The following is a 19,556-nucleotide window of genomic DNA, read 5'->3' on the forward strand; positions in this document are numbered from 1 at the left end:
CGCCTACCTTCTGCGCTTCGTGGGCTCTCTGTAACGCGCGCCCCTGGACGGACCCGAAGGCCCGATGATCTACTCGCCTTTCTTCCTCTGGTCTAACCGCTGGCACCTTCCGCTTCCTACCCGGCCGCTGCCTCCCCTAGACCCAGACAGACTCAATTTGGTGTCTCAGGAGGGTCAGAGGGTCCAAGAATCAGACTCCAAATGATCCAATGTCCTCCCTTCCCCGAGTTTGAGTCGAGTGCAGGCCCAAGGACAGAGGATCAGCATGCATCCTCGAGTTAAAAGTTAAATTTGTCAGGCCTCTCTTACCAAAGGGAATGTATACACTCTAGAGAATGAATCAGTTAAAATGAGATTCTGTAAACCAAGCCCAATTCTCTCCCTGGTTTCCGTAATAAAGTTGGAGATGCGTTCCGGCCCCTGGTCTCGGCCTAACGCCCTTGACTTGTAGTCCACTGCGCTCACTTTGGCAGATTCAGGAAAACTGGAGAGTGGAGAGCCATCCCTATTCTCTGCCCCTATCCTTTACCCCTGAGCTGCCCACAAGTCACTTCTTCCTGCCTCAGTGTCTTTCCCTTCTCCCGCCCTATCCCCCAGCTCCTGCTCAGGACTGCCTCTCTGAGCCTCCCCACCAGCAGAGCAGTGCCTGCTACCAGAACCTCCTCCACTCTGCTTGTAGGCTATGAGTTGGAGGGAGGAGTTCTTGGCAGCTGGGAGGGACATCAGAGCTTAAAATTCTGCCTGCCGGGAGCAACCTTCCCCTCTATGCTCCTCAGGCTGGTTTTATTTTTAACCCTTAAGCCATACTACACTTGTATGTGTTTTCCCCACCTAACACTTGTGTCTGGCAGGAGCAAAATTTAGACAAAGTGAGAGACCTCTTTGGCATGAAAGGGAGAATGGTGGGGTGGGAGGAATAGAGAGTATTCTCTGATAAGAAAGCCTGACTCCTCCTCCTCCAGGCCAAGAGGCAGCTGGCCAGTGGCCACCCTCAGAGGAAACAGAGGCAGTTGTCCCCAGGGTCACTGGAGAGCTGGGAATCAGGCCAGAAATACAGCCCAGCTGCTTCAGCCCTGATCTACTCTCCTCTCTGTGTGGCTTAAAAAAATAACGGTAGCTGACATTTGTATAGATTTTAACGATGACAAAATATTTAATATACACACATCATTTCATTAAAGTTTACATGCGTGATCTCACTTGAACAGCATGATAACCTTGTGAGATTGATGCTAGGGGTTTTTTCTCTCCATTTTAGTGGTGAGAGAGGAAGTGGGGCACAGAGAATCCAGTACAACTGTTGAGTCCCGCCTGATCCATACTAGTGGGGTGACCTTGGGCACACAGGATTTCTCCGAGCTCTAGACAGCCCTCTGACCCTAGAAAGTTACAGAGAGCTGACTTGCATTTGGTAGAGTTTCCACATCCAGAAATTACCTAAACCAATAAAAACCAGGTCTTATCCCTTCAGAGATGAGGAAACTGAGTCTTAGAGAGAGAAGACTTGTCTATTCTCACATAGTGTCTGAGGTGGGATTTCCAATCTAGCTATCTCCTGATTCCAAGTCCAGGCCAGTACTTACTAAAAGACAGTGTTTCTCCATCATACAAGCCCTCTGGTCCCAGGGATAGCCGGGAGATTCCTCCAGTCTAGGCATGATTCCCTAACAAGACCCTCATCAGCTTCTAACAGTGTGAAGTTCCAGAGACAGTGTGGCATATGGACAGAGTGCTGGACTTGGGATAAAGAAAGCCTGGATTCCAACCTCACCTCTGACATCTAGTGGCTGTGTGAACATGAACCCCTTCCAATCTTGTCGGTTTTCTTAAACGTTATTCCCTTTTGCTCATCCTATGGTCCAACCACACTGTCCTACTTTCTTCTCCTCACCAGGGCTTCATCACCTGTCTCTGTGCCTTGGATTCTCTCCCTCCTCATCCCTCACCTCTTAGTGTCTCTGGTTTCCTTCAAGACTCAGCTCCAATATCTGGGAGGTATAGGAGGTCCCCAAGCATTTAGTGCTTTCTTATTTGAGGTTACCTTCCATATACTCATATACTATGTACCAATGTATACCATATACATTGGTACATAGCATCTTGTATATACCAATCAATGTTTGTGTTGTTTCTCCTGTTAGAATGTAAGCTGTTTGAGGACAAGCACAGGTTTTGCTTTTTCTTTGTGTTCCCCACCTCCCACATACAAAGCACTTAATAAATTTTCATCAGTTGATTTAACCTCTCTGAACCTTCATTTACCTATCTGTAATACTCATATTATAAATGTTTATATAGTATATACTTGTTATACATTTATAATATGTTATATATTATATAAATGGGACAGCTAAGTGGCACAGTGTATAGAATGCTGGGGCTGAAATCAGGAAGACTTCTTTCAAGAGTTCAAATCTGGCCTCAGACACTTACTAGCTGCATGCCCCTCAGCAAGTCACTTAACTCCTCTATTTGCCTCCATTCCTCATCTGTAAAATGAGCTCGACAAGGAAATGACAAACCACTCTGGTATCTTTGCCAAGAAAATCCCAAATGGGGTCCTGAAAAGTCAGATATGACTGAAACAACTGAATAACAAAATTATATAAATATATTTTGTATTTATAACGTATAATACATTTTATGTGTATATACAACATAATTATATGTGATTATATTATGTAATGATATACAAGAAGATTATATACAATTTAGTAATAACAATAGTAAGCATATAGCACTTTAAGGTTTGCAAAGCCCTTGACAAATTTTATTTGGTCCTCACAACAGCCCTGGGAGGTAGGTGCTATAATTATTCCCATTTCACAGATAAGTAAACTGAGGTAGAGAAAAGTTAAATGACTTGCTCAGGGTCACACAGCTATTGTGTGTCTGGGGCTGCATTTGAATTCAGGTCCTCTAGGCTCCAGGGCTCCGGCCACCTAGTGGCCTAAAACGAGGATGATAATCATTGTAGTCCTGGAGGCTTAAATTTTACTGGAAATAGACGTTCCAGCAAAGGGCGGGCTGAAGAAAGCCTTGGGCAGAGGAGACGCTAATGGGGATGTCCTGACTCCAGATGCAGGTTTCAGATCTGCGTCTCAATCTCTCCGGCAGCAAGACTGATCTCTTTCTCATAGCTCTCCCCACCCTGCTATTTCTGACTTCTCCCCACTTCCCAGCCCAACAGCATTCCAGCACCCCTCTCTCCCTCCTCCCTCCTCCAGGGCTCCATTCTCCTTAGTAAGAGGGTAGGACTCAGAGTTAGGAAGAACCTCAGACACATCTGGTCCAAACTACTCATATTACAGATGAAGAAATCAAGGCCCAAAGTCACACAGCGTAGTACCCCCGACTGTCTGAGCTGAGATTCGAACCTAGGTCTCCAGACTCCAAATTCCACCATCTTTCCACCTGCTTCTCAAACAGCATGTTGTTCCCATCTCTCTGATCCACAAAAAAGGAAGGATTATAAGTATCTTGAAGCAGTTTGGTGCCAGTGGGATGCAGACTTGGATTTAGAGTTGGAGCATCTGGGTTACAGTCCTAGCTTTGCCACTTACTGCCTATGTGACCTTGGGAAATTCACTTAACCTCTCTGGGCCTGCTTTCTTATCTGTAAAATGGGCATTAAAAAAAAACCCCCACAATCAACTACTTGCCCTAATTGACAGGGTTGTGGTGAGGAAATCCCTTTATAAACCTTAAAGTATGATACAAATGTGAGTTGTGATTATAACTATTATCTCTAATTTGAAGAGATTGGACTACCTTATGTCTCAAGTCCCTACCTAATCTTGGACTAGATATCATAGCAGTGAGGTGGAACAGTGAACAGAGTGCTGGGCCTGGAGTCAGGAGGACTTGAGTTCAAATGTGGTCTCAGGCACTTCCTTCATGTGTGACCTTGGGCAAGTCACTTAACATTTGTCTGCCTCAGTTCCCCCATCTATAAAATGAGGATCATGAGATCACCTTCCTTGTAGGGTTGTCGTCAAGATCAACTTAACTTTTTGTAAAAAGTGTTTAATGGGGATCATAATAGCACCTGCCTCTGTAAGGTTCTTGTTAAGATCAACTGAAATGATATTTGTAAAAAGTGCTTAGCATGGTGCCTGGTACAGAGTAGGTGCTAATGTAAATACTTCTATCTGCAAAATGAGGGAGGTTGCCCCCAGCTGATCTCTAGTCCCTTTCTACTCCATATCCTACTTCACCTCCATAAGTGTGTTTCCTTATCCATAAAATGGGGATAATAATCTTCAGCACCTTACAGAGCTGTCAGTCAATCACTGTTTTTATTAAGTACCTATTAGGTACCAGGTCCAGTGCTCAGCATTGACCTGAGGCAAGGGCTGCAGACACTATAGAAATATGAGTCCTCCTGCTCATTTTCATTAGGTTCCCAGATTTAGGCCTGGGATCAAAAACCAAGAAGTGACCTAGTAACACCCCTTGCTTTCATTTTACAGATGAAGAAACTGAGGCCCCAGATCAGGGAATTGACTGGCCCACAGATAGAGTCAGACATCTAGTAACTGTCAAAGGCCAGACTCAAAGAATGGCAAGAAAGAAGGTCTTCTGGACATAAGGAGGCAAGGGGGCAAAGGCAGAAAGAAGCAGGCAGTGAGTACAACCAGTCTAAGGTCTTTGTGCACTCTCTTGAACACACCTCTCTCTGGCTTGGCCCCCACTCAGCAGCACTGTTACCCCCCCCCCCCATTAATCTCTCCCCTGGGTGGGTTAACTAAATCACACACTTAGGAGTGGGCCTCCTGAAGTACCAACTCCCTCCAGGAACAAGGTAGTCTCATTAAGTCTCCAGCCTTGTAATTTGGGTTACAACTTGGCATCAGCACCTGCTGTTTTGTTCTACAAGGTGTGTGTATTGGGGGGCAGGAGGGGGGTGGGACTGCCAGGCCTGTGCTGATACTTGCCAGGAGAGCTGTCTGCAGTTCATTGGAACCTAACGTGTGCATTCCCTCCAAATTGTCAATAAAATCTTAATCAATTCCGACCAACCTGGGTCTGGGTTTCTGAAAAGTAAACCCAAAAAGGTTTCTTCCCCTTTGCTGAGTTTCTTCAGCCTCGATTTCCAACCTGGCCCAGCCCCTAACTCCCCTATTGACTTCTCCATCTCTGCCCCATCATCACATGGGCAAAACCTTCACCCAAGAATGTGCTGCCAAGTGTTTAACAAATGGCTTTCACAGGGGCAGCTAGGTGGTGCAGTGGACAGAGCACCGGCCCTGAAGTCAAGAAATCTGGCCTCAGACTACACACTTGACACTAGCTGGGTGACCCTGGGCAAGTCACTTAACCCCAGTTGCCTAGAAAAAGAAATGGCTTTCCAGTAAACATATATACAACATACCCATAAGATAATTTTATATTTAAAATCTGCATTACTAACATTTTCTCCATCACATTCCTAAGCCTATACCATCAACAAAACAATAAATTAAGCCCTGATTTGTGGTATTTGCTGATTTTCAAAGTGTCAATGTTCATGCCAAAAATTTAACAATCAGCTATGTAAGTCCATAGGAGCTGGTTCTAGCGTACCTACATCTTCACCTCTATAACCTCTTCCTTTGATTGGAGATTGGATCTTTCATTTGAGGAAGTACCCACACCTTTTATGTTCATTTAAAACCCATAACTCTCTGGATTACTTTTCCACCTTGTCTCCTGCAGGCACTTATCTCACCCTTTTCAATGACTGTGTTGTATTGTCTTCTCTCATTAGAATGTAAACTCTTTAAGGCAGGAACTGTCTTTCTCTTTGCTTGTATTTATATTTCCAGTGCCTGGCACATAGCAAGCACCTAATACATTTTGTTTTATCCCCCAACTGTACGGGTCTTAGAAATGCTTTTCTTCCTTCATAGGGTGTGTTAAACCCATTGCTTCAAAAGACAAGGTCATAGACTTTCAAGGCCATCTGTTGCAGACCAACCCTTTCACTTTAGAGATGAGGAAAAAGAAGCCTAGAGATGCAAATCAACTTGTCTAAGCTCACAGAGGGAGAAGGAAGTATGTAATGGAGCTGGAACTTGAGCCCGTATCATTCAACTCCAATTTTGCACCACGCTGCCAGTTATTTGTGGTGTAACAGAAGCAGCTCCGGTGTTGGAGTCAAAAGACATGAATTCAAATCTAGTCTGACACTAGGTGGAACTGTGGGTCAAGTTGGGATTTAAAGCCAGGCCTGATGAATAGCATCCAAATATTTGATTCTACCATGATGCCCTGGAGGCATGGGACATAGACCAGCTGGTCTGACTTCCTGTGATCCATTCCTTTCTTCAAACATCAACTAGGTGCTATCTGTTTACGGAGCACTGGGGGGGGACATACAAAGTTTAGAAGATACAGTCCCTGTTCTCCTAGACAGAGTTCAGTCTAGTAGCATTTCCTGAGCTATGACATATTGTGTGAGCCCGGACTATTGTTACCAAGCGTTTACTCTGCCCCTAGCCCTACCAGGGATGAATTTACTGTCTAGTCTCTAGTCTTGGTCACACAGGGTAGTTACTTTTAGGTTCTTCCTCCGTAATTACCCTGTCTCTAGGGTATATTAATTCGGTGTGTGGGTATACACATAAATATATATGTATACATATACATGATAAATATGAAACACGTAAATATGTAACAACATGTTTTTGCTGTTCAGTCATGTCCAACACTTCATAACTCTATTTTGGGGTTTCTTGGCAAAGATACTGGAGTGGTTTGCCATTTCCTTCTCCAGCTCACTTGAAAGAATAAGGAACTGAGGCAAACAGGGTTAAGTGACTTGTCCAGGGTTACACAGCTAGTAAGTGTCTGAGGCCAGATTTGAACTCATGAAGATGAGTCTTCCTGATTCCAGGCCCAGTGCTCTATCCACTTTACCACAAAGCTGCCTGTAATATAACATCTAACATAAATATATTTAATATACCATAATAAATATAATAGAATATATTTAACACATTATATAAATATAATAGAACCTATATTTAATGTCATAAATATAATAGTATACATTTATGTAAAACTATAAATATATTAAGCAATATAACAATATGATATAAATATATTATCTGAAATAATACAATCTGTGGGTATGGAGGAAGAGCTCAGATAGGCTTAGGGACACTTTCCTGTTTTCCTACAGAGAGATTTAGGAGAGGAGTGTCTTGGAAAGGAAGAGGAACAAATCTGAAAGATTGGGTCTGCTGGACTTGGAGGCAGGAGCCCTGGGCTCAGAGATCTTGCCTTGGACATTTGCAAGTTCAGTGACCTTATTCAATCTCTCTGAGCCTTGGTTTGCTTACTGGTGAAATGGAGAGAATACCCACTCCATATTTCTCCCATGAGAAAAAAAAATGTGTGAAGGATTTTGTAAATGTTAAAGGGCATATGGATGCCAGTCATTATTAAAGTCAGAGGAAGTGAAGCAATCCCGGTCCCACAGTTTCCTTGGCTCAGCCTGACTTTAATGTTCTGCAATGGCTGGCCTCATCGCCTGGGATGTCACCAGCCAGGCCAAGCTTCTCTGTGCGAGCTCAGTCCTGGTACAGGCCGGGACAGTTAGCTCCTGTGTTAGTGTGGCTGATCAGAAGATTTGTAGAGCAGGGAGGGGTTCTTAACCTTTAGCATGTCAGACCCCTTTGGTGAAGCCTATGGGCCCTTTCTCAAGAGTATTTTTATATGTGTAAAATAAAATACATTAGAATTCCAAAGGAAGCCAATTATACTGAAATAGTTCTCTCTCTCTCTCTCTCTCTCTCTCTATACACCATATATACATACATGTGTATATATATACATGTTTATATACATACATATGTTTATAGATTCCAGGTAAAGAATCCCTGCTATAGGGGGACCAAGTGACCTATGACTTGGGGGGAGAAGGCAACAATGATGGTGGGGAGCTTACAGTTAGGCTAGTCCCAATAAAATGCAGGTGACTGGTTTTCCTTCCTGGCTGCCTCTCCTCTTCCCCATCTATGTCAGTCCCATCCCTCCTATGTTCCTATCACTCCTCTGGCCTTCCCATCATGCTCTCCAGAACCTTTGTTCTACCGTTAATAAATCCACCCTTCCCTTGAAGTCTATGCCTTCCCCACCCTCCAGTTTCTGTGTGTGTGTGTGTGTAAAACTTACCCATTTATATGTTGTTTTTACCCCTTTAGACTGTAAGCTCCTTGAGGGCAGGGATTGTCTTTTTCCCCTTTGTATCCCCAGCTCTTAGCACAGTGCCTGGCATGCAGTGGGTGCTTGATAAATGTTTATTGAATGAATGAATGGTAGATACTTAATAAATCCTTGTTGATGAAAACATGCCCTTTGATACACATCAATAAATAAGTGCGATTTAGGAAGGGACAGAGTGCTACTAACTGGAGGGTGGAGCCTTCATTTCTGATGGGTCTTTAAGGAAGCTAGGAATTCTTAGAAACAGGGTTGAGAAAAGAGGAAGCACAGGAAGCAGCCTGTACAAAATCACAGAGTGGAGATAGAGCCAAGTTCAGGGAACGCCAAGTAAGCCATTTTGGCTCGTACGTGAAGAGTGTGAGAGGTCCTGCACAAAATAAGGCTAGAAAGGCAGTAGGGAACTAGGTTATGGCGGTCTTTAAATGCCAGGCTCATTAGTGTGTATTTTATCCTGGGGGTAATAAGAATCCACTGAGGACTTTTCAGCAGGGGACTGACATGACCAGGCCTATGCCTTAGGGAGATTACTTTGGCAGCTCTGTGGGAGAAGGAAGATGGTGGGGCTGATACAGGCCGGATGCGTGGCAGGGTGTAAATGACAGTAGGGCAAAGAGACAGTTTCCTCATCTGCAAAATGAGCTAGAGAAAGAAATGGCAAAGCGCTTGAGCATCATTGCTAAGAAAACCCCAAATGGGATCACGGAGAGTCAGACGTGACTGAAATGACTAAACAATATTGAGTCTAGATCTGCCCGTTTGTAACTTCCCTGCCCATTGGGCCTTCTGGACCCAAGTGGAGCAAATCAAAACCCTCCTCCACTGGCCAGTCCTTCAAACACTTGAAGGTACCACCCAAGACTCCGGGCACCATCTCCCAGTCAGTAGTCTTCTCTTTTCCAGGATACAATTCCTTGCCTTCATAAGGCACTCTCTCTGGACCATTCACCATCCTGTCTTGTCAGCCTCCTTCCCAAAATGTGTCACCTGGAAGACTGGAATGAGCAGAGCTAAGAAAAGGGCATCAGAAGACCAGCATACCCAATGACTACAGTGATGCAGAGGGAAAGTCAGAGGCACTGGGACTGTATTGGCCCGTCTCTGTTCCAGAGAATAGATAATGAAACACGCTTTGTTCCTAGAGAAGTGTTGGACTACGAGTATGGAATGCTGTACACATTGTCTCTGATAGTTGGTTCTGTTTAACTGGAGGAGTTTTGGTTATTAAATGCTTGTTGAGTTCATGAACTGGGTTCAAGGTAGGGGGTGTGGATATTGGGAATCAGGCAAGTAACGAGCACTATGCTAGGTTCTGGGATAGAAAGACAAACGTGAAACAATGCCTATCTTCAAAGTGCTTATTCTATTGGGAGAATCAACTGAAGAAGAAAATAGCAATTTATGAAGCACTATGTGCCAGGCACTGTACTAAGTGGTGGGGATACAAATAAAAGCAAAAAAAGAGCCCCTGCCCTCAAGGAGCTTACATTCTAATGGGGAAAGAGAACACCCACAAGGGATCTGAAAAGCAGAGAGGCCATGGTTTTGAAGCCTGGAAAGTTAGGAACTGATCCTGCAGGACAATGCCCAGCCTTGGCCCCTCACAAAATGGAGGTACCAGGAAGAACTCACTGACAGTAGAACTCAATCTTACAGGGGATTTCCCGGGGTGAGAAGGTCACAGGGGTGGTTGGATGTATCAAGGTGAGGAGGCCCGAGGAGCTGTGGAAGTTCTGGGATGAGATAGCAGCAGAAGCCTGCTATCCAGCCTCAGACACTTACTAGCTGTATGACCCTGGACAAATCACTTAGCCCTATTTGCCTCAGTATCCTAAAGTACAAAATGGGGATAATTTCCTACCCCCTAGAGTTGTTGTGAATATCTAACTCGCATTTGTAAAGCAATTAGCATGCTGCCTAACACATAGTAGGTGCTTAATAAATGTTTCCTTCTTTCTGGAAATTCAGGAACAAGGCTGGGAAGGAAATGAAGGACGGCCAGCCTGGGCCCCTCCAGAGACACATTTAAGTGGACACAAAATATCCACAGGACAACTTTATTCCTGTTGTCCTCAGAGACAAGTGTGGGGAAGGTATATGGGGGGGTGGGGTGGAGATTGAGACAAATTAACAACTATTTACTGTTTTCCCTGTATTGGGTAACGTGCAAAGCTAAGGAGAATGAAAAGGTCTCTGACAGGAGTCACTTGGGCTGAGCTTTGACAGAGACTAGGATTCTGACAGGTGAGAAGAAGTTTATTCTAGGTATGAGGATAGGAGAGGGGATGTTGTGGGTGAAGGACAGTGAAGTCAAGTGGAATAGACCAGTGGCTCCCCAAGAGTGCATCTTTAGCTTTGCTAGGGGTGCCCCGAGATTTTGGATGTTTGGTTACTGAAGATAAAACTCTTCTGTTGAATGTAGATTTTAAATAGCATATCCAGTGTGGTTACATGTACCTTTTGAAAAAAATGAATAAAACTTACTTAGCACATGTACACACTACTGTACAAAGAACTCACCAAAAAGGGTCTTCTCTCACTGAAGGGAAATCCCACGCTGGGTATCTCCTACCTCTCCCACACTGTTGTCAAATTCAGCAGCATGCCGCGGCTCCTCGTGGCAAAGAACACTGAGCCCCGGGCTAAACAAGGTTTGAGAACCACCACAGAATGCAAGAAGGGGGAACATCTGCAGTTTAGAAAGGCAGGCTAGAGCCACACAATGAAAGGCCAAACAGTTTGTATCCCATCCTAGAGGCAATGGGGAGCCAGTGAAGGTTCTTTAGCACAAAGCTGACATGGCCAGACCCACACTTCAGGAATACTGCTTTGGCAGCCACACTGCCAGAAAGACGGAGCAGAGAAAGCTAGGAGACCATGCTGGTATTGACAAACAGGAACAAAAAATGACAGTAATACCCAAGATAAATAAGAAAACTTGGTACCCAGAACAGAACTCCACCCCTCCACATCTGCCCTGAGGAGACCCAGTACCTCTCTTGCACTGCCAGGTTGTGGTGTTAACATTCATGAAAACCTCTAAATCCCTGCTAACTGCTAAAACTGCTGCGGCTTCAGTGAGCATTTGTCAGCCCCCGGGTTGGATGAGAATTTCTGACTCTCACCTCTCCTTTCCTGGAACATCCCATCACATTTCCAGACACGGGGGAGCTTCCCTTCCCAATCCCAAGCCTGGCTCCTCACCTTCCCATCCCCCAAGTGGGCCAGGGAATGGCAAGGATTCCTAAACCAGAAGCATAAATAAATGCAAACATGACACTGATTTATATTTCAAAAAGTATACCACAGACAACTTATTTTTTTAATTTCCTTTTTTTTATAAAGAAAAATAAGGTTTGTCTTTCTTTGCTTGAAACACAGAACAAAACTCCAAAGCTGGGACATGCGCATCCCATCTGCCATGCCCCACCCCCCCACCCCAGGACACAGTCAGATACCACCCGGTAGCACATGCCCCACTAATGATGATGAGTGAAGAAAGCTGGGGGGAGGGTGGAGATCTAGCTGACTTCCCCAGCAAGGAGCCCCTGCAGAGGCCAGAAGAGCTGGGGGGGGCAACAAGGGAGGAGGTCTCCCCTCAAGGCAGGGCCTGAGTCTCGAGGGGTGGGGGGTCGTGGCTGTTCTAGCCCAGCTGGGAGACTTCGGCACTATTTGAAGTTTCCCCACTATTTCTTTGGGAAGGGGGCCAATGGGAAAAGTGGTGGTGTTTGTGTTTAAAACAGACAAGCAAACAAAAACCTCACTGTTTGGGCTAATTTATTAAAATTGGAAAAAAAAATACCGCCTATCCTTTAAGTTCTGATTAGTTAGGACTAGGTGACATCAACCACTAGTCAACAGCTGCTTCCTTCGGAAAGCGTGGGTTTAGGTCCAGATCAGTGACACCCCCTCTCCCCTCCTCGGAGATCAATTCCTCTGAAACTTAGTCTTAGAGAGTTGATAGGGGTCAAGTGACTTGCCGAGGGTCATACCACCAGTCTATGTCAGTAGCAGGACTTCAACCCAAGTCTTCCTAACTCAGAGGCTGCTTCTCAGTCCCCAAGTTAAGGTTGTAGAAAAGCAGATATACGAACCCTCAGTCTTTAGAATTCCATCTCCCCAAGAGATCCGGAGGCCCAAGAACCCCTGGAGGGCAGGAAGCAGCTTCACAGATCCCAAATTAGGGAGGGCAGAGGACGGGAGAAGGACAAATTCACTTAGGCCTCAGCTGACTCCCAGTCACCATCCCTTCCTCAAACACTTGCTAAAAAATAGTAACAAAAAACTTTCTAGATTAAGAAACCTAAAGTCTCCTAGGACAAAAGATTCTAAGACAGTTTACTTTTCCCCAAACACCTGATTGGTTAAAAAAAGAGTTTTGTTTTGTTTTTTTTAGAAAAATAAAACAAACTCCTTGAATACAACTATGTGTAAAGCTTGACAGCCTTCTGAAGACCCAATGTTCTCTCCCTGGCCCCTCTATTCCTGCCAAGAATTCATTCACGTTCAGGGGCTTCCTTCTATGAGACAGAGACATCTATCCCATGAGCATAAACGCCGTAGTTATGGGACACACACACACACACACACACAAAATACATCCTAATCTCAACTCAAGCCAATGATGACGAGACCAACAGTTTGGCTCAGATCACAAACATGAACACAGATACGGACGTGAGCCACACCTCATCCGTCAAGCACAGACAGTTCAAGCACCAGATATCAAAAGGCTACTTTCCCCCTCTTGGAATCACTCTCAAACTCACGGGAGGATGTGGCATGGGAAGGTCAGAAAAGAAAGGAGAAAAAAGTACAGATGGATAAAACCACCATGCCACTAGTCACCAGAAGAAAACATGAAATGGGAGGTGAAAACAGAGGCAGGTACAGCAGAGGAAAGGGGAGGGAGGGAGGCTGGAATGAGAGCCTGCATGAATACAGATGGTGGCTCCAAGGTGAGCACAGAAGGCTGGAGGTAGCACCATCCATCGACTTTGAACAGGGTAGGTCATTTGGGGGAGAGGTTTCACAGTGAAGCCCCCCACTGGCAGTGGGTGGGGAGAAAGAGAGGAGCTGGCCTGGGAAAAATCAGGGTTCGAGAGAGGACGCTGGATCTTAGCTCACATCCCTAAATGCCCCTCTCTCCATAGGCTAAGAAAAAAATGAAAAAAAAAAAAAAGTGGCCACATGAAGAGAGCTGGGTCAAGGACCCCGAGCAGAGGGACCTACACAGGAGAGGGCAGAGGGAGGCAGTCTGACTGCTGAACAGGACTCGTCAGGGATGGGGTTGGAGCCAGAGTGTGAGCTGGGACAAGATGCACAATTTTTACGGGTGCTGTTTGGTTGCTCGGGCCATCCCCTAAGGGATGAGGGAGAGGGAGTGGGAGCAGAAGCCCCACGTCCTGGTGGAAAGAGGAAGGTGTTTCCTTGGCATAAAGCAGATTTCATTGCCCCAGCAGGAGACAGAGGAAACAGGGTCTGCTTGCTACAGGTTGATGGCAGAGGATGTTTGTTCTTAAGATGATAAGCTTCCCACCCAAGGGGCCTAAAATTCATGAACTTTTCTGGTTCCAGAAGGAAACACACACAGGCATGCACGCACGCACACACAGGCACATCCACGTGCTTTCAAGTCCCAATAAGCACAAAGCGGGCTCACCTGAGACCTCAGGAAGGGCCTGTCTTCTCACTCCCGAACCAAGCCCCAAGTGAGCCAGCCTGTCCTTGGGAAAGCTGTCCCTGAAGGACAGGCCAGCACCACAGTGTGGCTGGTGGTGATTCGAGTCCCCATCAGGCCAGGGCAGGCCTCCACTCACTCCCTGCTACAGACTAGCATCCCAGTTGTGGTGGCCCCTCTGGACAGGGTATTCTAGGGTCCCAGGCTCCAGACACCACCACACCACAAGGCCAAGCAGCTTGAGGAAGGAAACCAGAGAGAGCCCTCAGGCAGACCCAGAAGACCACTCGGAACCTAAGCATCTGAGCACCTGGGCAAAGCAGCCACCTTGTCCGGAAAAGAGAAGGGAGGAAGGGGGACCCAGGGCCCGATTCGTGCTGAGAGCTGGCCAGCCCCCCCACTTTGAGACAGCTTGTGCTCTCTCCTCAGCAGCAGCTTCCAATGCTGAACACACCATACGAAAGCCATAGGGATTCGAGGGAAAAGAGCCAGAGATGTCAGCAGGGGAGGGGGCAGGCTCAAAGGTGGTTTCCTGGAGAGCGGGTTGCCACCCTGTTGAGGTCCTCACCACTGGCGCTGTCTCTGGTGGTGGGGGGAGCAATTAGCATTCAGTTGCAGAGGCAAGCAAGGCCCACGGGGGAGAAGGGAGAAGAGGGGCCAGCAGGATCCACAGCAACATGTGTCACAGAGTTTGGGGGCTGCAGACCCCCGCGCCCCTCTGGAGGCCTGGAGCGGGGCCGTGGGCTCAGCGCAGGCTCTGGTACAGGTAGGCGGACGTGAAGAGAGCGTTGGCCGCCAGGCTCACGGCCAGGAGGCCTTGCACCACAGAGTTGCCAAAACGAGCTGAAAAGAGGAAGAAGGAGAGAACTGGAATGGGAGAACGTCAGGGCTGGAAGAACCCAAAACAATTAAGGGGCAGCACCAGCAGCTGGGGGCCTTAGCTAGCAAAGCCTTCATGTAGGGAATGATGCTTGAAGGGAGCTCTGAAGGAAACGTTCCTTACACTAGGCTTATTAGCCTTAAAATACAGAAGCATCCGTTAGAATGTAAGCTCCTTGGGGGCAGGGGCTGCCCTGGTTTTGTCTTTACAAGCACAAGGCTGGGCACAGAGTAGGCGCTATTTACTAAATAGATGTTTGCTGAAGTTACATGAACAAAGAAATGGGAGTTAGTAAAGTGCTCCTGCAGTCAGGAGCCCGGGAACACAGGTTCCCTCAGTGTCCAGGGGCGGGACACACACCTTTCCAGCCCACGGCCTCCTCCAGGCACCCTTTGGTAGTGGTGTCCACCACACAGGCCGACGAGCGTGATGAGCCATCCTCTTTTTTGACGGAGTGGTCACTGCAGATGCTGCCGCTCTCGATGTGGGACCGCAAGTCTGGGGACAAAGAGACACTTCACGAGAGGCTCTGAGCACGGGGGAGACGAGGGAAGGCCTGGCCTGAGCTGTCTGGTCACTTCCCATCACTCTGGGTCAAGTTTCAGGAGGGGGCGGGGTGGGACCCAACAACCTAGGGGCTAACCCCTGCAGGAAAGCAAAAGCTGTTTGCTCACTCAAGGATCACTGCAAGGCAGCTGCGTCTGGAGTGGTGAGCAGCAGCTTTAGTGACCACACGGCCACCACAAGCAGCGGAGGAGGGAGGACCCTGCAGGTCACTGAAAATCACAGAAGGAAAAGAAAATGGAATCAGACTAGGGGGGCACAGGAAACAACATCCTCATGAGGTAACCTAATGACTACAGGTCAGGTGAAGGGAACCAGATTCCGGAGGGTGGCCCAGAGGCCAAGGTGCTCACTGCAGATCTGGAGTTGGGAAGGTCTACTACTGTATGTTCATTAAGTTGGTTTCATTACAGAATCATTCAGGAGAATGTAAACTCCATGAGGCCAGACCCTGCTTCACTTTTGTCTCTATTTACCACATGTGTCAGGGGCTACCAGAGGATTTTTATTTTCATAAATTGTTCAATTAAATTGCAAGGGCCTGATAAACTCAGAGGACCTCCGGCAGCCATCTGGCTTAACCAACAGCTCAACAGGAATCGCCTGTCTTCCACACAGTCAGGTCATTGAGCCTTAGCTTGAAGACCTCCAGTGACAGGGAGCTCATTACCCCCCAAGCCAGCTGATTAGCTCTTCCCACTATCAAGGCCCTCCCTCCAAGGCCAGAGACCATGAGAACTATCACCTCACCTGAGATCAATGCCACCACTTGCCCCCCAGCTCCCTCCCTCCTCCCCATGGGTCTCTTACCCAAGGATGGGCCAGACCTGATGTTCCGTAAGTAGCTTGCCAAACTTTAAAGGGCCCAGGCCCAAGGCTTCTCTCACCTCTTCCAGTCTGATGGGGAAATGACTTACCACGCATGGGCTGGAGGCCCTGTGCAGGCTGCCTCTTGCTAGGGAATCGAGAGAACTCTTGGTTGAGCGGACCGCCATCAGCAAGGCTGGGCTCATTGGAGCTGCTGGGGCTGTGGGGGGTCTCTCCGGGGGATGGGAAAAGCAGAAGCTTCTGCCCCTTCAAGTTGAGGCGGGCTGGGCTGATGAGCGGCCGTCGGAGGCGAAGGGAACCAGAGCTGGAGCCCACAGATCCTGCTATGGAGGGAGCCGGAGAAGGAAGAGGGGATGACGCACAGCTCCCAGACAGCAGAGTGAAGTAATCTGGAAGAGACACAAGGAAGGGGCAGGTCGTGAGAAAAATCGGACCTTCAGTAGCTGTGACAAATAAAAGCACGGCCAGAAACTGACATCAAGGGGAGGAAAGGGGTTTCTCTGCCAGCACTGTGGATGTAAGGAGAAGCAGGGAATCCTGGTTACCCAGAATCATAGAATACCAGCGTTGGGAAGGACCTCAGTGGCCATCTAGACCAGTCTCACACAACATACTTGAAAAGTTTTCATCGGGCTGCAACCCATTACCCCCCAGGGGCCTGTTCCACTGCTGGACAGCTCTCACTGCTAGCAAACAGATCCATGATCCCATGGACTCAAGAGCTCGATCCCATGATAAGACTGGAGTCTATTCAACACAAGCCTCACCCACCCCTTCCTACACATTCACCACTCACCATGTCCAGCACATCCAGAGCACTTAATGGGCTGCCCACCCATCATCCCACAGGACCCCATCCTTCCTAGTCTCCATTTCCCTGAGGGTGTGCTTCCCCCCTATTCTGAGATTCCTCCCGGTGCTGGGTCACGGCCCACGCGCACCAAAGGATGCATCTCCACCGCCCACTTTTTGTGATGTTCATCTCCCATTCTTTGGAGATGGCTGTGTTCCCTGCTGTAGCCACAAAGCAACTCTGGGAGAATTTTGGTATGAAAAAGATGGGTCCCAGGGCACTAAAACGAAGCCCACTGCCAACCTCCTGACAGAGCGGTAGGACTTCAGGGGCGGAAGAACATACATTTTCAGACATAGTTAATGTATTTTGGTTACAAAGAGGTATCTTTATTATATAACAAAGAGGCATCTTTGCTATAGCCTGCCCTCTTTCTAATCGGGATGGGTTGGGAGGGAGAAAAGGGCTAGGTGTAAGACAAAGAGAGAAGTGGGGGAGAAGGGGAAAGACATATCATTAAAGCATTTGGTTTAAAAACAAATGCAGAGAAGAACAGAACGTTGGCCAGAAAGAATCAGACAAGCGGAGGAGCTTTGAAGGTTACATCTCGGTGGTACAACACACTAAACAGAGTCATGAAGACCCGAGTTCAAATCTGACCTCAGACACTAGTTGTGTGATGTTGGCAAGTCATTTAACCTCTGCTTACCTTAGTTTCCTCATAAAGTTCCTGTAAAATGGGGATTACAGCACTCACCTCCCAGGGTTATTTTAAGGATAAAGTGAGATACTGGTAAAGTACTTTGCAAATCTTAAATAAAGTGCTATGGAAATGCCAACTATTATTATATTGAATTTATTATGTATTTAAAAAGAAAAGCAAGATGTATATAAGAGATTTACAGAATCATATAATCCTCTTTTACTATGTATATGGAAATGCCCATTTTATTCAATGTTCAAGGTAAAAATTGAAAAAGATAAATAAGTGCTTAATAAATGTCTGTTAAATTGCATTACTGAATTGAAGGTAGAGACAAAAATGGAATTTTGTTTTTCGAAGAAATTTGGGGTCATTAAAAAGAGCTTTTCAATTTTTTTTTAACATTTTTATTTCAAGTTTTGAGTTCCAAATTCTATCCCTCCCTCCTTCCCTCTCCTCTCCACTTTCCTGAGACAGTAAGCAATCAGATATGGGTTATATATGTACAATTAGAAGGTGGGATTTTAGCCAGGACCTGAAGGAAGTCAGTGAAAGTGGGCTGCCACAAGAGATGCTGCATAATAGACCATCACCTTTACTGTCACACAATTTACTGAAAGATGTATAAAATACGAGATCCTATTATGCCTGTTGTTTGTGACTGTTTGAAACCACATTTGACTTGGCGAAGCAAAACACGTTAGAATTTCTCTTTCAACAAGATGCCAAAATTATTCAACATCATCAGACAAGGCATAAGACGGAGATAAATGTACTCATGTTTGCCTCTGTGACTGAGATTGAAAGCAGAGTCTAAGCTGAAGAGAGATTCCCTGTGGATGCTGCAGGTTGATATCGTGTCGATTCCATCAAACCTCAGGACATTGGCAGAACCTCCTGGAAGACGTCAATAATCACTAAAAAAAAGTGTTTGGCCTGACTATCCACATAGGAAAGATCAAGTGGATGAAGACTATCTGCGGCCCAGATTATGACATGTAGTTGAAACTTACAGAACTTGGCCACCACTGTGCACATCTGGAAATGTCCAGTATAGCTGAACACCAAGTTGGGCCTTCATACCCATCATGCCCTCTAGCCCTGATCTCCTCTGCGTATGCTTGGTTCAATTCAGCTCTTTCCTTATTTTTGTTCTCATTATTGCTGCCACTTTTAGCTCATCATCAAGAATACCAGTGGGTTGCCTCTACTGTCCTAGTGGTAAAAAGTTTACTATTTTAAAATAAATCTGTGCAGATCTTTCCCATTCTTCTCCTGTTTGCTGCCCTTCCATTTTTATCTTTGAACAGTCTCAAGATGAAAGCTTAGTTGAGTCTCTTGTCGTTTTCTTTAGTTTTACCTTCCACTGTTTCTGCTTCATGAAGCAATACTACTCATGATTTTCCATTATTTTTCTGCATAGCACATAGCTAAGTGTTTTAATAAATTCTTATTTCTTCCATGCTTTTTACCATTCCAGCTGCTGAGTTCTGGAAGCTCCTCTACTTCCAATACTCTTCCTCTGACTTGGGTCTCTCTCCTTCTCTCCTCTAGCCTCAAGCATAACTGTAGGAGATAAGCCAGGAAATATTCCCCTCTCCTAGCCCTTCCGCTATAGCTTTGGGGCTACCAGAAGGGAAGGAACAGGGAATACACTTGCTGGGACTTCTGCTTCTTTCTAAACCTGCGTCAGCACCCAGGCCCAGTAGGGTCTTCAGCACATTCCTAGTTCAGAGGGACCAAGATGGTATTTGGGGGAACAAAGCTGAGATTGAAAGCTTTCACAATTCAATGAACTTATAGGATTTGACGTTCTCGATCTAGTCCTGCTGCTTGCTGTTTCGTAAGTGACTGTGACTCAGTTTCTCCAACTGTGAATTGAGATCATCCCCCAAAGCCT

At 46.4% G+C, this 19,556-nt stretch overlaps 1 protein-coding gene across 5 annotated transcripts in view; it reads right to left on the bottom strand.

Moving 5' to 3' along the window:
• Nucleotides 1-11,968: 11,968 nt before the first annotated feature.
• Nucleotides 11,969-19,556, bottom strand: part of TMEM201 (transmembrane protein 201) — a 46,189-nt gene continuing 38,601 nt past the window's right edge. For 3 of the 5 annotated variants that reach the window (XM_027843817.1, XM_027843820.1, XM_027843818.1), the window contains 3 exons: nucleotides 16,250-16,549; nucleotides 15,129-15,266; nucleotides 11,969-14,731 (listed from right to left, as the gene is read on the bottom strand). In XM_027843817.1, the coding sequence (XP_027699618.1) occupies nucleotides 14,634-14,731; nucleotides 15,129-15,266; nucleotides 16,250-16,549 (536 nt within the window). In that variant the 3' untranslated portion in view covers nucleotides 11,969-14,633. Of the gene's footprint in view, nucleotides 14,732-15,128; nucleotides 15,267-15,442; nucleotides 15,545-16,249; nucleotides 16,550-18,132; nucleotides 19,555-19,556 lie in introns of those variants that run through there. The other 2 variants (XM_027843819.1, XM_027843821.1) reach the window with 2 other exon arrangements.

The sequence above is a fragment of the Vombatus ursinus genome, unplaced genomic scaffold (assembly GCF_900497805.2).
Source record: "Vombatus ursinus unplaced genomic scaffold, bare-nosed wombat genome assembly UNPS02014932.1, whole genome shotgun sequence".
In the NCBI taxonomy this organism is placed as follows: domain Eukaryota; kingdom Metazoa; phylum Chordata; class Mammalia; order Diprotodontia; family Vombatidae; genus Vombatus; species Vombatus ursinus.